This window comes from Eptesicus fuscus, chromosome 25 (genome assembly GCF_027574615.1).
Source record: "Eptesicus fuscus isolate TK198812 chromosome 25, DD_ASM_mEF_20220401, whole genome shotgun sequence".
Classification (NCBI taxonomy): domain Eukaryota; kingdom Metazoa; phylum Chordata; class Mammalia; order Chiroptera; family Vespertilionidae; genus Eptesicus; species Eptesicus fuscus.
The window spans coordinates 8,146,630-8,163,477 of NC_072497.1; the positions used below are offsets into that span (position 1 = coordinate 8,146,630).

General features: G+C 57.2%; 1 protein-coding gene and 1 long non-coding RNA gene across 2 annotated transcripts in view; one reads left to right on the forward strand and one right to left on the reverse strand.

Moving 5' to 3' along the window:
* Nucleotides 1-286: 286 nt before the first annotated feature.
* Nucleotides 287-16,848, forward strand: part of RGMA (repulsive guidance molecule BMP co-receptor a) — a 28,066-nt gene continuing 11,504 nt past the window's right edge. The window contains exons 1-2 of the mRNA XM_028132579.2: nt 287-405; nt 10,864-10,979. Of these exons, the coding sequence (XP_027988380.1) occupies nt 392-405; nt 10,864-10,979 (130 nt within the window). The 5' untranslated portion in view covers nt 287-391. The remainder of the gene's footprint in view (nt 406-10,863; nt 10,980-16,848) is intronic.
* LOC129148363 (uncharacterized) lies at nt 2,139-6,721 on the reverse strand. The gene is made up of 3 exons (XR_008555427.1): nt 6,645-6,721; nt 3,518-3,609; nt 2,139-2,421 (listed from the first exon to the last, which is right to left on the reverse strand). It is a non-coding gene; the product is annotated as an uncharacterized LOC129148363 (long non-coding RNA).

Sequence of the window (16,848 nt, forward strand, 5' to 3'; positions counted from 1 at the left end):
CACCCCACCTCCTCCTCCGCTGGCGCTCGCCCCCCGCCCGCGCCCGGGGCGCTGGCCCGCCCCCTCCCCTCTGCGCGCAAAGGAACCTCGCGACACCGCACTGGAGGCGGCAGGCGGGGGCCGGGCGAGGGAGGGGGTGGCCCGAGCCATCCGACTCTGCAGTTGTCTCCCGAGCGCGGGCTGCGCCGCCCGAGCCGCTGGGCCGAGGACGCACTAGCCGTTCGCTCCCGGGCCGGCTCTTCCAGGCGCTCGCCAGCATGCAGCCCGGGAGCAGGCGGCGCACCCCGGTCCGCTGCTGAGCCGGCCGGGGCGGCGGGGACCTGCGCCTGCCGAGCCCCTCCCTCCTCGCCCCGGGGCGGACGAGCGGCGCCCCGGCACCCACTCTTCGCCCATGCAGCCGCCAAGGTAAGCGCGGGCCGGGAGCGAAGGGGACCCGGCTGGCCCCGGCTCCCCCAGGCGCCTCGGACACTTGCAGGGGCCCCCGCACTGGTTGGGTCCTTCCCAACCCCACATCTCATCTTGCCCAGATTTGGAGCTTCGCTGCGCCTCAATGGCTTTCGCTCTTGGCAGCAAAGTTTTTGTGGTTTGGTGTTCGCTCTTTTTTTCCTAAAAGGCTCTCCCCAGGCAGCCGGCAGCGCGCGTGGTTGGACGGCCCGGCGAACGGCTCCGCTGTGTGCGGGCTGGGAGCTCCCTCTCTCCTGCGGCACCATCTCCTCCCGGGAGCCCAGGACGAAGCTGGCCATCGGGCTGTCCCGGCTGGCCGGGCTCCCGCCTCCTGCCCCGCGCAGACTTCCTAAGCCGGCTGCAGAGCGGGAGGGGAGCGCCTGTGCCCGGGGCATTGGGGCAGGTCTCCGTCTGGGCTCGGTCCCCGCTGCCCTTTGCTGGGAGCGCAGGTGCGCCGGGAAATGCGGGACTCGGCTTGAGCGCTAAGGGATAGGATTCCCAAGCGACCCTTCGGTTCGGGCCATGCAAGGCGGTGACTCCGCGCCTAGCTCCTGCCACGGCGGACAGGGGGGCAGGTGTATTTAGGGGGAGGGCCCAAGAGGGGACGCATCCTGTTAATGTATTTACATTGCATTTTGCTCGGAGGTAGAATCAGTTCCCCCAAATGGTGATTTTTAATGGGGCCTTGGAGCTGCTATGATGCCGTGTGGTGTCCGAAGGCGTTAGGTTGTATGTATTTTATAAATAGGGTGTCTTGCAGACGAATTAGGGGAAATCGCGCCATCTAGAGGAACTGGGGAGCTCCCAGCTCCTGAGGCTGCAAAGTTGCGTGTTGTCTACCAAAGGTATCTCCTGGGGCAGGCAGGCGGGGAGGCGGGACCGGCCTCCAAGGGAGAGTAATCCCCTGTGTGTCTGCAGTCCCGTGCTTCCGAGTTCAAGGGACAGAATTGCAGGTCGTGCTGAGTGGCAGGCGGTCACCCCAAGGAGATCCATCCCCTGTCCATCTGGCTTTAGGGTCCTCCAGCAGAAACAGAAAATGGTACCTGCTGGTAAGAGGGTGCCCGTTCTGCAGGCACCTCTGGCAGAAAGCTGGAAAATCCATGCACGGACCTTGCTCTTCTCCCGAGTGGTTTTCCGGGGAATCCTGAGCCACGATCCCTGGAAAGGAGGTTGGCTGTCGGGAGGGCAGATGGAAGAGAACTTGGAGAGGTCTCTTGCCAATCTGTGCAGGAACTGTGCGGTGTCACAGAAAAGCCATCTGTCCATCGACAAAGAAGAGGTTTCCTGCCATCCCACCGCCACAGCAGGCGACAGGCAAGCCCCCTTCTGAGGGACTTGGTCCAGTAACAAGGGGCAGACTTCGCTGGGTATGGAGCAGAGCAGAGGAAGGGCCTGGGCGGGGCACCCACATCCAGGGGGCTCCGCATTCTCCGCGGCTGCGTGTTGCTGGTCTTAGCAGTGAGCTGGGTGCCCCCTGCTCTGGCAGGGACGTTGGTTCCTTGTAGGTTAGTGTCCTGCACCACGGGGGATGAGACCCTCTGCGCAGGGAAGCTGGTAAGGGAGGCCCCGTCTCCTTTTCTCACCAGCCCTGCGGCCATCCTTCCTTCCCAGATGGCGGACAGGTGCCTCCTCTCTGCGTGGACATGTAGAAAGCTGGATGGCTTGCCTCCCCCCCCCCCCAGACTGCGTCAAACTGTCTCTCCATTTGCAGGTATTTATTCAATAACCAGATTTGTGACCCCACAAAAGGGTCTTGCAGTCACGTGGCACTTCTTCAAGGAGGGCTTCGTGGCCTTCGCTGAGAAACCTCCGTCTGCTTTCTCTTCTCCCAAGCCTCCCTAGGCACAGCTCGCTGCCTCCCCGGTGTGCGTAGTAATACAGAATGGAGGCGTGAGTAGCTCCTGTTAGTACGACCCTTTCCTGGGGCTCTCCAGCCACCCAGCGTGGGAGCCAGCGCAGGCATTCTTAGATGAGGAGCTGCAAAATAAAATGAAGACGTCCTGAGCATTCCCAGCAGTGGGACAGGGAGTTTCTTGAGCCGCACTCCCAGTGTCCCCGCGTGTGCTGGTATTCCATTTCTCGGAAGAAGAAGCTGAGGCCCAGAGAGGTGTAGGGGTACAGCCCGGGGTCTGCAGATCTAAAGTGCTTTGCCCCCTACAGCCTCGCTACCCAATGCATTCAACTCAAGCGCGTGCTTTTACCATGCGTTGGCCCCCAAATTTATTTGGCCACGCCTTCGGAGGTGTGATCACCCATCTCCCCAGCAGTCTGCCTCCAGGGAAAGGGAAGGGGTATTCCCACGCGAAACTGAGCGTCAACAAACGTCTCATCAGTAACCAGCGCAGGCTCATTGGCATCTGCTATGTCTGTGCGCTGAAAAGGCAATCCCCCTTAAAGAGCATTGTCCGAGCCCTAGCTGGTGTGGCTCAGTGGATAGAGCGTGAGGCTGCGGACTGAAGGGTCCCGGGTTCGATTCCGGTCAAGGGCATGTACCTTGGTTGGGGGCACATCCACAGTAGGAGGTGTGCAGGAGGCAGCGGATCAATGTTTCTCTCTCACTGATGTTTCTAACTCTCTATCCCTCTCCCTTACTCTCTGTAAAAAAAATCAATAAAATATATTTAAAATAGCATTCCCTAAGTTTGAAAAATCTAAGTTTTTGAGGCCAGTGACACTTGCTTCCTCTGTAAGAGTCCATAGTCATCTTCCATTTAAAAAAAAAAAAAAAAGAGCATCATCCGAGAACTTGACTTATAATCCCACAGGGAAGGTCAGATAGCATACGTGTCTGCCGTGTTCCTGAGGCTCTGTACGCGAAGGCCTTGTTTTCCAAACAACATCATTGTTTAGTCACTCAACAAACTGAACAGAACTTCCACCTGAGGAAGGGAGGTCCAGGTTTCCCCATCTGTCTGCTATCCAGCCCCATTCAAATGACAGGCATTTATTTATTTTTTTATGTACTTGGCCCTCCCTTCCCTTAGCTGTAATGCTACGAAGGAGCAACGTGAACAGGGCAGTGGAAAAAAGCAAGAACTGCCTCACCCAAGGGTGCATACGAGGTCAGACTCACCTGTAGACATGATGAGGCTCCTTGGGGCATCCCCTCACAGGTCCGGACCCGCTCCTCATCCCTCATTGCTGAGTTTGGCGGGTCATTTTGCCCTGAAATGGGACACATGGGAGTTCATGTTGTTTTTACATCAGCCAGTGCAGCTCACATCGTCTGATACTTAGTTCTCAACATACTGGTTTCCAGATGCTTCCCTTATTATCCTGAAGCGCACCTGGCTTTGCATCTTGGCCATCTCAAGATCATACGGTCAGAAAAAGCCAGATGCCAGTCTTTTCCGTGCTGCAGGGTTTTTATGTTGCTTTTATGTTTCCCTGTTGAGAGCATTTTGAGAAAGGAGATCCCTAAACTCCAAGTGTCTGATTTTTCACGAGTATGTGGATGCTATTGGAATCTACTAACTTCGGACCTGATAGGGAATATATTGCCATTCTGAGCCCGAAGCAAGAGGTAGTGAGGACAAAGCAAACCCAAGCCAAGGGGATGCCCAGGCCCTTCCTTCCAGGGTCAAGGGCCCATCTCTAGGGGCAGAAGCCCACCTAGCTTTGAACTTGAGACGTGCTCTGAATGGCCTGTGGTCTGAAGGGACTGCCATGGATTGATACTTTGGACAGATTTACCTAAACATCTTGGTGTGTAATACTCACCTGTGGCTCAGTGGTTGAGCGTCAGCCTATGAACCAGGAGGTCACAGTTCGATTCCCGGTCAGGACACATGCCCAGGTTGCAGGCTCAATCCCGAGTAGGGGGTGTGCAGGAGGCAGCCAATCCGTGATTCTCTCTCATCATGGATATTTCTCTCTCTCTCCCTCTCCCTTCCTCTCTGAAATCAATAAAAATATATTTTTAAAAAATAAAATAAAATAAAACTTGGCCTAAAAATACCATTTAGCATCCAAAAGAAAGAAAAAGAATTCTATAATTATTTCCATTTACTAAGTAAGGTTTTAGGGCGATGAGGGAGATGGTTTAGGGAAACTTTTCTTAAAATGTTAGTAGGTTTTTATTTGTTTCTGGAAACAGTATATCCCTAAACATACTCCCATTTCTAATTCATGATCCATCATAATACGTACAAGGCGTATTATTTGACTAGCAACAACAATAAAAAGCCCCGGGCGACGATGAGAAGCAGCTGTGGTCTGGTGGGAAAACCACTGGACTTGGCATCACCAGGCCTAGGTTTGAGCCTCTCTCTGCCATTTCTATTCTTGGCGACTTCGGGGTTCCAACCGATTTTAAAAAGAAAGCCATGGAGGTGGAGGGGACAGTCACATACATTAGACACGTGTGTTCTTTCCGGATTGGCGCCCTTCCCCACCTCCCATCAGCTGGGATCTTCTTTCCTTCAGCTTTGCATAAGCCACTCTAAACAACTTTGAACTTGATGAATAACTTGGTTATCTGTTCCCCATTGCTAAGTGTCTCTGCTGTTTGTGCTTGGCACCAAACGGTTCGTTAATCCAAATCCTCCAGCCTTCTGCTGGTTGAGAGACACACACAGGCTCACTGTCCGTTCAAGCGCTTGCCTTTTGGTGCGTAAATGGTTCCAAGCTGGTTCTTCTCCCAAGAACAGACTGGAATGGGGAGAGGTAAACACTGGGCTGTCTGTTCTCCGTGACGGGAACCTGGTGCGTCTTGACACCGGGACCCAAACGCTGCTTTAGAACAAGAGGCGACTGAGTGTTTTCTCAAGGTGTGGCTTCAGGTATGTAGAGGATTGCTGGGGCTTATTACTGAAGAATTTCAGGCTGACACGAGAGCACAAAATGTCACTCTTCAAATGACGTCTCCCACTTGTTCAGCAACATGTTCACGTGGTCAGGGGTGGGCAAGGCCAGTTAGGTACACAGCCAACACCAGTTCACTGGCTCCCTAGCGATGTGGAGTCCCTGGAGCCAGAAGATCACCCCGAGGCAGCCAGGCCATGATTCCGCAGGTTGAGAAGCTGAGGGTATAGCCCAGCCGGTGTGGCTCAGTGGTTGAGCGTCAACCTAGGCACCAGGAGGTCACGGTTCGATTCCTGGTCAGGGCACATGCTCGGGTTGCGGGCTCCATCCCAAGTAGGGGGCGTGCAGGAGGCAGCCGATCGATGATTCTCTCTCATCATGGATGCTTCTATCTCTCTCTCCCTCTCCATGCCTCTCTGAAATCAATAAAATAATATATTTTTTTAAATAGAGAAGCTGAGGGTGTCACAATAGGACAGGGCACCCAGGGGCTACTGAGCCAGAGGTGGAGTCACTCCATATCCCATGTCTCTTTCTCCATACCCACTGCAATGTCTAGAAGTCTCCATCTCAGCGCTGATGACCAGATAGTAGGTGTGCTCTGGAGTCTCAGACAAGAGGCTCCAGAGGAAAGTAAGAAGGGGAGACTTTTATTTAAATATGAAACTCCAGTTAAACAGGAGTTTATAACTCCGGTAGGCGTGGCTCAGTGGTTGAGCGTTGACCTATGCACCAGGAGGTCACGGTTCAATTCCCCGTCAGGGCACAGGCCCGGGTTGTGGGCTCCATCCCCAGTGTGGGACGTGGAGGAGGCAGCCGATCAGTGATTCTCTCTCATCATTGATGCTTCTGTCTCTCCCTCTCCCTTCCTCTCTAAAATCAGTAAAAATATATCTTTAAAAAAAGAGAGAGAAAAAAATGTGGCTGCCCCAGGAGTTTACTGAGAAACTCCCAGGTCAAGAAGGAAAGGTGTGAAAAGGTGGAGGGGGGAGGCTTAAACCCAAATATCAGGGAAATGCAACCCTAGAAACTGCCACAGGCCACCAAGCGGGCTCCCCCCAGCTGGGCTGAGGCTGGGGGGTCCTTCTGTTCAGAGCAAAAAGAAAAGCACATGGATGGAATAGGGTTACTAGAGGAGGAGAATTTTACCCCAGATACTCCGGTGCCTGGGGAGAAGTTGGTGAGCTCATTGAAGGTGGTGTGACAGCCGAGTCACCCGGAAGTCAGCACGTGCCTTCTGCGGTGGGATTCGAGACCAGTGCGTGTTATGTGACTTCCAAGTGAGAAGGGACATTAGCGTCTTCCCATGGGAACTGAAGTCCCAGAGCGGACGTAGCTGGTAGACACGTGGCATTCCTCGTGTGGACTGTTTTATATGTCACCCTGTCTGTACTCACATCTGTGCGTCCCCTTTGGCTGGTGAACTCGGTTCTTCCCCGACTGCTTCGCTCCTGCCATGATGGAAGGGGGCATCGAACCGTCCAACTGAGAGAGAGAACAAAGCAGGAAGTGCTCACTGGGGAGGGAGCAGGCAGCAGGTTGCTAACAGTTTTGGGTAAAATGGTAGGTAGCTAGATAGCTTGATTGGTTGACTGGTTGGTTTTATATGTGCTTTTATCGGCCCTGGGACTACCTGGAGGGAAGGGGCCAGTGGTCATTAAAGATGGCGGTGGTGCCTAGTGGCCAAAATGAGCAACCGTCCTTCCATACCAGGCCTGCGCCCGAGGACGGACACACTGGGCCCCCTGCCCACAATGGGCGCCCGGCCATCTAGGAAGAGCCGTTTTTAATAGTCACTTTGGTGGAAACGCATAATAATCTGGCCACTCAGTGTATATTCTATATAATAAAAGGCTAATATGCAAATTGTCCCCTCGACCAGGAGTTCGACCAGCAGGCAGGCCGGCCAGCCGCCCATGTCCCCTCCCCCTGGCCAGGCTGGGACCCCACCCATGCACGAATTCATGCACCAGGCCTTATACATATATATATATATATATATATATATACACACACATATACACACACACACACACACACACACACACACACACACACACACTGAGTGGCCAGATTATTATGCGTTCAGAGATCATAATAATCTGGCCACTCAGTGTATACTAAAAAGTAAAGTCCCCATTAACTGGACAAAGCCAAGTGCACCTTGTGAGAAGAGACCATGAAACCAGACCCATCTTCTCTGAAGAGATAGAGACAGGCCCGGAGACGAGGGAGAAACCCACGGATGAATTCTGTTTAGACTTCCAAAATTCCTCCTGACAGAGTCCCACCCCCAGGGTCACTTATGACAGCAAGTCGCTCCAGAGCTCGGGGGAAATTGCCACGGATCGGAATTGTCCTTAGAGACAGGAAAGAAAAAGAAAATAGGATAAACAGGTACTTCTCTGGATGAGGAATTATAAACAGCGGGGATCCCCAGGGGCCCCTGGTGCTCCCAGGCTGGGTTTAAACGTCCATATTTCATCTGAAGCAGAGAATGCTCGGCTGGATCCAGACCTGCAGATGGAACGGATGGCAAACAAATGGTGATTCACCGCAGGACGGGCTGAGGCGGTAGCTAGCAAATGCACACTGAGCTTGTGCAGGGGCCAGCCTCAGTGAGTGTATTTAGGAGAACATAACCCACATTACAAGAAAAATGGATCCTGGAGGGGATCTTTGCAAAATGTTTGTTTGCTAAAGGCCCTGCGGGACCAAGTGTTCAGAAGGTGCCTCCCAGGAGGCCCGGGCTACAGCCTGGGGAGAACGCGTAAGTGGTCAGACGCCTAACAGGAGCCGCTTGTCTGAAGTCAACTACACTTGGAGTTTCTCTGGCAAACGAAGTGCTGAGTTCCAAAACCCAACGTTTCAAGAATTTCTTGCTCTTTTGCAAGGAGTCGGGGAGTTGTCAACAAGCTGGGCCGTTTGGCCAGGAGAGGCAGGTTCCTCTAGGTCAGCACAGCCCCGGGCCGCTCCGATGGGGCCGGAGCGCTCCTGATAGTCTACTCCACGCCGTGCAAAGGCCAAATCTCCACTTTCATCATGTCCAGATTCAACCTCACACATTTGTTCTCGTGAGAAGGAAAAAAAAACAAAAAAAGCCCTTGGCATTACCTTTCCCAAATTATTTGCTTCTGCCATAAGAATTGTTTCTGCCGTCCAGATCAATCCCCTAGCACCGTGGTCAGCAAACTGCGGCTCGCGAGCCACATGCGGCTCTCTGGCCCCTTGAGCGTGGCTCTTCCACAAAATACCACGGCCTGGGCGAGTCTATTTTGAAGAAGTGGCGTTAGAAGAAGTTTAACAAATTTGGCTCTCCAAAGAAATTTCAATCGTTGTACTGTTGATATTTGGCTCTGTGGACTAATGAGTTTGCCGACCACTGACCTAGCAGGAATGCTGCGGAGTTCCAATGGCCCCTTGGCCCCGTGTCCCTCCCAAATTGTATGATCAGCCAGCCCCTTACAGATGAAGAAACTGGGGTATAGAGACCAGAAGTCTTGTTGTCAAAGGTTCAATCTTGGGCCAGAGCAAGACTGGAAGGGGCTGCTTGGGGGGTTTTTTGTTTGTTTGTTTTGTTTGTTGTTGTTGTTTTCAGAGAGGAAGGGAGAGGGAGTGAGAGAGAAACATCAATGATGAGAGAGAATCATGGATCGGCTGCCTCCTGCACGCCCCACACTGAGGATCGAGCCTGCAACCCAGGCATGTGCCCTGACCGGGAATCAAACCGTGACCTCCTGGTTCATGTGTCGACGCTCAACCACTGAGCCACGCCAGTCCAGTGCTTGCAGGTCTCTGCTGTGTTCTTGGCCTGGGGGTGCTGCAGAGGTGGTGGTGGTGGTGGTGGTGGTGGTGGTGGTGGTGCATTTGCTGGTGGGAATACGAATGGGTCCCTTCTCTCTCATGAGCGGGAGGCTCAGGCTGACTTGCGAAAGGCAGAATCCAGCTGGTGTGAACGGGTGGCCCTGGAAGATGCCCCTGTGCGGGCTGGCTCTGTGCCCGCCTCAGTGTGCCAGGGCTGTCCCCGGCTTCTGGAGAATACCTTGGTGGGTTTGGCCCAAGGCTGGGCCAACCTTGCGAGGAATGCCATGTGAGACCTGGATTTCAGTGGGCAAACCTGTAGCGCGGTCTGCAAACCAGGGCTTCCGGTGAAACTCGGTGTAGAGGGGAGATAATTAGACAGAACCTGCTAGACTGAGACCTAACTATGAAAAGTTAGGGAAAGATGGTGGCACCCAGCTGTAAAGGCAGGCGAGCAGGGGCCCTCACGGCCTTTAGTCCTAAGGGAACAGCAGCTGGCTGAGGCCTTACCTGTTTTGGAGCCAGATTCAGAAGTGTGCCTGCATTGGGGTGTGCCTGCAGTCTCTGGGCTTTCTCCCCTCGCCCAGGCCCAGAGCTCGCTCCTCCCGAGCTAGACTCCCCTCCTGGCAGGCAGAGCGCCCTGCAGCCTGTGTGGCCTCCAGCGAGAGCGAGGACTGTGATAGTGCTTAAGAGCAACGTCGAAATTGGACAAAAACTCGGAATTCCCTTCCAAAGAACCAGATGAGTAGGCTTGGATGTGAGGTGAGGGGGCCAAGGGAGGAATCGGTTTGACTGAAAACACTTGCTCTGGCGTAGCTGTACTCCATCCAAAGGATGCTCAGGGGGAGCTGCCAGTCTCTTAAATAGCCCAGGAGCTGGGGCAGGAGCGCTGCGGGGCTCGGGAACCCTGGGGAGGAGGCACTTTTCTCCTAGAAAAACAGGCGACCGCGTGCAGGGAGTCATCGCCCCGATGCCCTCCCGAGAGCCGCCTTGGTGGCTGGGCCCTGAGCCGCGCGGGGACCGCTGTCTCCACGCCGCCCCTGGGGTGGCAGCCCTCCCGCCGCTGACAGGCCCGCAGGCCCCCAGCTCCGGAGCGCAGCCAGGGCAAGTGCTAGGGAGGCAGCGCGGGGCTGGAGGGGGTGCTGGAGGCAGCCCAGCCGGGCGGGGTGGGTGGCCCGGGCCCGGCGGGCGGGCCTCCAGGTGCGCCCCTGGCTGAGGTCCCAAGGGCCACCCGCCTAACCCCGGACAATCTGGGAAGCGGACCTGCAGCCGCTTGCACCGGGAAACCCCTCCGAGTGAGAGACATGAGCGGCTTCGGGGCGGCAGTCTAGTTGGAAAGGGGACCCGGGGTTTGTCTCCAAACACAGTTTCTGCTTGGGTTGGAGATTGAAGGGGGGATCTGGGAGCGCGCCGCCGGCCCTAGCACTCTGCAGGGCTAGCCGGCCCGGGACTGGGCCCTTTCTGCGTGGGGAGCCGCGGCGCGCCCCGTGCCCTGGGGTCCCCGAGGTCCCCGCGGCCAGCGCCGCAGCCGGGCGCCTCGGTCCCCGCCCAGCTCCCCCACCCGTCGCGGGCGGCGCTGAAACCCGAGCGCGAGGGGGCGGGAGGCGCGGCGGCGGGGGCGGCGGGGCCGGGCCGACATTGGAGGGGACCCGGTGATGGATGGCGAGGGCGGGGCACGCGGGGAGGGGGCGCGCCGGGCGCCCGCGGCCGAGGGGGACCGAGCCGCCCGGCTCGCTGCTCCCGCCGGCGGAGCGAGGCTGCCTTTTCTGCGCAGCGTGATTGATTTTCTGCTTTTCTTCTAAACTCTTCTTCCAGGGAGAGGCTAGTGGTAACAGGCCGAGCTGGATGGATGGGTATGGGGAGAGGGGCAGGACGATCAGCCCTGGGATTCTGGCCGACCCTCGCCTTCCTCCTCTGCAGCTTCCCCGCAGGTAAGGCACCGATTGCCCGGGGCGCGGGCACCGCCGGCTGCCGGGCCTCCTCGCGGCCCCCGCCACGTCTCCGAGCGGGTCGGTGGCGCCCCCCTGGGGGATCTGGCCTCCCGTTTCCACTGGTCTTTGTTTCTCCCACTCCCCGCGGAAGGCGCGACGATGCCCTGGGAAATCCAGGGGGGACCCCACTCGGGCTGCATTGAAAAGAAGCCGGATGAAAAGGTCTCTTGGGCCGAAGGTGCCTCCTAACTTCCCAGAAAGGGGGGACCAGGGACGCGCCCCTTAGAGGCCCCGAAGGGAGGGGCGCAGGGGAGGCACGGCCTCGGAGCAGGGGGCGCTTTCCCCGGCTCCTCGCCCACCACTTTGCAAACCTGCCCGGCGTCCAGGGGTGGCCCCGGGGGCGCCCCTGAGGTCCTGGCCAGGTCCCCGCCGCCCTCTCCTGCGGGGCCCGGCGGCCCCACGCCGGGAGCCCGAGGACTGGGCTCCGAGCAGCCCGTATCCCTGTTTGATAACATCCCGCGTCGCCCCCTGTTTGTTTTTATTGTGTCAGAAAGGGAGAGAATTTCAGAATTAAAGCTGAAAAAGCCCATCTGTTTCCAATGAATCCCCCATAGTTTTTCACAATGTTTTTGGCAGATCGCTGCTTTCAAATTCCTCCGAGCCCGGACCTCTTGTTTTTGTTGGGGGAAGGGAGACCAACTCCACAGAGAAGCATTTGTTCGTTCCCAAACGCTCCAGTTTCTTGACTTTTTTTTTTCTTCTTCTTCTTCCCTCCTTTCGGGGGGGAGGGGAAGGCCCGAAACTTAAATCCCTGCTCTGTTTTCTTTATCATGTTTCATAAAACTTGATTTCATTTTTGCCATATGCTGCTCACAGCTGGGAAACGCCAGTTAAACCCTTTACACCCGTTTTTCTCTCCTCGCTCAAAAAACACACATAAGCCCCAGTGTTAGGGCCGCAGGGTCCCCTGTGGGGAGGCGGGATCTCCCGGCTGGTGCCATTGTGTGGCGAGGCTCCGAGGTGTCGTCTTCTTGCGAAAAGGCGAGTGCGTCTCGCCCCGCAGCCCAACACGGATGCGCAGCCCCCGCGCGCCGCGGCGCTTTGCAAGAAAGGACTTGAGTGAGACCGGGATTGCGTTGTTTTGTTTTGCTCCTCAGCCAACTGGGTTTCGGGAACTGGCAGAACTGGGCCATCCAGGCTGCAGGTTGCCGCTCTCAGGCGGCGGGGGGACCAGGCAGGCAGGCAGGCAGCGCAGGCGGCGGAAAGGGCCTGGGATCAGTTTACCTTCCCGCCCCGGCCCTGCTTCGGGTGTCCCCGGCGGCCTCCGGGTGCAGCGCGCTCAGTCCGCACTCAGCAGCTGCATCCCCGAGGGTGCCCCGGGGAGCCCTAACCTGCTCCCAGCCTGGATTCCACTGGGGAGGCCCAGGCCAAGGACGAGGGGGGGGGTGGTTTGTGTCAGCGCCCCAAAGAGCTTCGAACCTCCTGCGCCCCGGCCGGCCCTGGGGACACTGAAATCTCCGCAGCGGGTCAAACAGCAGGGAGTCCTATACCCCCCCCCACCACCCCATTTTTTTAAAGGGCAGTTTCTCCATCTACAAAGCGGTCTGGCTGAAAGACTGATTTGGTTCCTTCCCAAGAACTAAAAAAAAAAAAAAAAAAATTAAAAAGGACCCTCTCCTTGAAAACCAATTTCCCCTTTTGGCGCGGCGGTGGAGTTTGCAGCGTGCGCACCTCAGTTTGGCCGAGATAAAGATCCAGCCCATCGGGCGTTTATCAGATGGGTTGATAAATGGCTTTTGTCCCTGCCTGCCCCGCCGTGGGGGGATGTGATCTCAGCTCCGAGCTGAAATTGAGAAGGGGGGCTTAGAGGCCCTTAAAACAACACCTTCCTGCTCTTAAAGTGGCAGCGCTTGTTAACTTCTCGGGCCAGAGAGGGAGAAAGGACAGGCTGACAGGGGAACTCCGAGGCAGCAGGGAGCTGCGGGGGCTACCGGGGGTGGTTTTGTTGGTTTTTTTCCTTTCATTTCTCCTTGTTTCAGAGTTTAAAGTGTCCCCGGTAGTCTGGGGAGAGCTGGTGGGTGAGTTATGTAACTCACCACCCCCGAATTCCATCACTCTGGTTTCCAAGAGGCCCATTTCTTTTTGGCTTCGAGGCCCGTAACCCAAACCTGGCCGATGGAACAGATAGCCGCCGCACTGTCACGCCAACTGGCTAATGTTGCTTCTAATTTGAGGCCCGGACAGCTGCATTTAGGCAGAATTGCCCACCTTACTGAAATCAGAGCTTTCAAGGGCCCCAAACTCAATAGGCCCCGGAGGGGGGCGGGAATCCGAAAAGTTGTGTGCTCCAGAAACCTGGGTCGAAAGACAAGTTTCTCCAGGAAGAGACGGAATGAGCCCTGTCCCCAGCAGAGATGGGCCCTCAGGGGCTTTGGTGCGTTGGCAGAGGGCCTGCAGGTCTGAGGGAGAGCAGGATGGAGGTCACAGGGGCAAAGAAAGCTCTGGCCAAGGGTGAGGCCCGGGGACACGCGGGGGGACCCCTGGTGCCACGGCCGCTCCCGCGGAAAACAGGTGGACTGGACTGAAAGCCCAGGTTTGTTCGATGCGCGTCGGCTTGAATGGCCGCCAGGAGTGAGCCCCGGGGGGTGCAAATGAAATTGGACGGAGTTACGTGCAGAAAGATGCCTTGACTGCTGCTACACTGAGAGGGCTTGTGTCATTTAAGACTGTTTACATGTCCTCGTTCCGCGTTGATGGCACACCCACTGTGCCCTGGCTTGAGTGACACTGGCGGGGAGGGGGGCGCGGACTCCTCTGAGCAAGGCTGGCATCTGCTGTCAGGTAAAGGGAAAGGGGCTCTGTTGTGCCCCGTGGGCTGTGAGGGTGGCTGCTTGGCTGACGCTGTGCCTTTAACGGATGGCAGAGGAGCCAGGTCTAGCTGGGGTAGGGGGGACAAGGGCAGAAAAGACTGCTTAGAACCGTCTTCCACCAATAGCATCCTCTTCAAGACACAAGTAATAGATGCGGCTGAAACTTTGAAGCCATTGGGACTTCTTAAACCAGATTCCTCAGAGAAACCATCCAAGGCACACGTTGTCGGTATGTTGGCGCGTTTCCTACAACGACATATGGATGCTGTAGTGCAGCGTGGCGGCCCTCAAAGTGTGGTCCCCCGGGGCCAGCCCCATCTGTCTCCCCTGGGAACTTCTTAGAAATCCGAGTCCTGGGCCCAGGCCGGAACCGCTGCAGCAGGCACTCTGGGTGGGACCCTGTTGTCCCTGCTTGAACGGGCCTTCCAGGCCGTTCGGATGCGCCAGGAGATTGCTGCTCTAAGAATTCTCCCCTTTACTCTTAGACTGCAGCTGTTTTTAAAATGTTAGTCCTCGCCCGGCTGGTGGGGCTCAGTGGTTGAGCGTCCACCCATGAACCAGGAGGTCACAGTTCCATTCCCGGTCAGGGCACATGCCCTGGTTACAGGATCCATCCCCATGCAGGGGGCGGGGAGGATGGGCGTGCAAGAGGCAGCTGATCGATGATTCTCTCTCGTCATTGATGTTTCTCTCTCTTCCTCTCCCTTCCTCTCTGAAATAAATACAAAAATATATTTTTAAAATGTTAGTCCTCGGTGGGGAAACGAAGGCTTGGGAGACCAAGCCCTCTGCAGCGTTCAAGGGTGTCTGTGTGGTCAGAGAGATGAGAATCTCTCTCTCTCTCTCAGAGCGCATTTCCCAGGGATCTGGCCATCTTGCCTCCTCCCAGGCTCCTCTCTGCTCCCTCTCCACCCCTGGCTCAGCAGCGTTCCGCAGAAGATGCCACCCAGCCACAGGCCGGGAAAGCCAGTTGACAGGGCTGTCGCCGTGCACATTTCCCGAGTCAGATTGTGTCCTCTGGGTTTTGCTTATGTATTCATTTCACGCGCCATTTCGCCCGAGCAGTCAGAATGCCCAGACGCCTGGGACAGCCACCCATCCCTCTGCGCCCAGGTCCCTGTAGAAGGAGCCCATTATTGCTCCCCCCCCCCCCCCCGCTACGGAGTGTCCCAGGCTCACAGGCTCACACCCGGGTGTGTGTGTATGTGTGTGTGTGTGGGTGTGGGTGTGGGTGTGGGTGTGCGCGCGCCCTGGGCACGTGCCCAGCTGGCCTGCGTCTGCCCTCCCACTGCAGGAGGAAGGTGGAGGAGGAAGGCCTGCCCGGGATGGTGGTGAGGGAGAAAAGCCACTTCAAATGAATGTTGACCTGGAGTGGCCAAGCAGATGAGCCCAGCGTTGCTGGAGGCAGAGCCAGGATGGAAAATTAGCATCTCGAGGGCTAGTCCTAGACTCAAGGGGGGAAAGGGTTATGCCTCGCCTCCAAGCAGAAAGACCAAATTGCTCACCTGCAAGCTTCAATTAGGCCTGAGAAGGGATGTCTGTCTTTGCCCATAACCACCCTCCTGCGGAACCCGGGTAGCTTGGCTTAGTTCTCCGCCCTAAGCCAGGATGGCGTGGGATGGAATCCTGTGCCTGGCCCTGGCCCTGGCCCACCTCGGGTCTCCCCTGCCCGGAGAAGCCCTCAGCTGCCTGGCTGGCAGTCCTGTTAGCCGTGGCTCTGGCTCCGAGGGGCCGCAGTGGGAGCTGGGGGAGGGTGTCCGCTGTGTAAGCGGAGGTGTGCCCTCTTCCTTGGCAGGCGGCGTGGTTTCTGGCAACAACTTGGCATGTGTGGAGGCTGGGGCAGAGCAGCCCTGGCTGGGTGCGGCCGGGGGGGCAGTGCCTGCTGCCTCAGCTCGCTGTGTGGCATGCAGCCACCCCTGCCCACACTTGGCATGTGTGGAGGGAGTTAACCCCCAGCTCCCCAACCCCCCTCCGCCCCCCTCCTAACTCACCGAGAAAACTCCTCTGGCCTCGCTCTTTCTCCGTTAGGCCAGTGCCTGCAGGAGCCAGCAGGTCCCCAGGGCCTTCCAGGGTGGACTCTCAGGCTCGGTCATTCCCCGGGACCGTCGTAGGCTGGACTGGGGAGAACTGCCTTTCGCAAGGTGACCAGTTCTGTCTGCTTGCAGGTTCAGTAAGGCGGCGGCTGCTGTCGCTGGTGAAAAAGCCAGGCCGTCACCTGGGTGTGTTCCTCTCGGTGTCCGATGCCAAACACCTGCACGTTACGTCAGGGCGACGGAGTGGGATTCCTACAAGGGGGACGCAGACAGGCAGCCCCGGGCATCTGTCCAGCCAGGAGCCTCCAGAACACCGCCCAGGGCAGAGGTGACCACATACTGACCCTGGCGCGGGGGGCCGTCCCCTCCCAGATTCAGAGCTACGGGACAGGAGAGGGTGCAGAATGGCCCTTGCTCCCGCTGCTGCTGGGTGTCACGCTGCGGCAGGCAGGTCGGCCCTCCTGGCTGGTGCTCCGTCCCCATGACCACCCTCAGGACCCGCACCGGCCTGTTGCTAAAGAGAGGAGCTGCCCCGGGGGTGGGCAGTGAAGACAGGACATGGCATAGGGGGGCATGGCACAGGACGGCCACTCCAGCACGCAGTCCCAGAGGCCGAGCAGTGAGCTCTCCTCTAAGCTCCGCCTGCTGCCATCCCAATTGGAGCCATGGCCTCTTAAGTTACACTGTGTCCCAAAATAGTGTTCTGAGTGTGCCTGTCCTTACTGGCAATTATGGGGGGGCAGGGGGGCCGCGATCAACTGGATCTAGTGGGAAGTCCTCAGGCTGGTGCCTCAGGGTCCAGTCAGGAGAATGAAAACCACACGGCTCTGTCCACAGAGGGATCTTGACCTAGGGGATGGCAGAGGGGTGTCGGGGAGTGAAAGGCAAGAGGGGTCACTGCGGCACACAGTGGCAGGAAGTGGTTTCCACCCCTGGGGCTGGGGGACAAAGGGAAGAGGTTTGGGG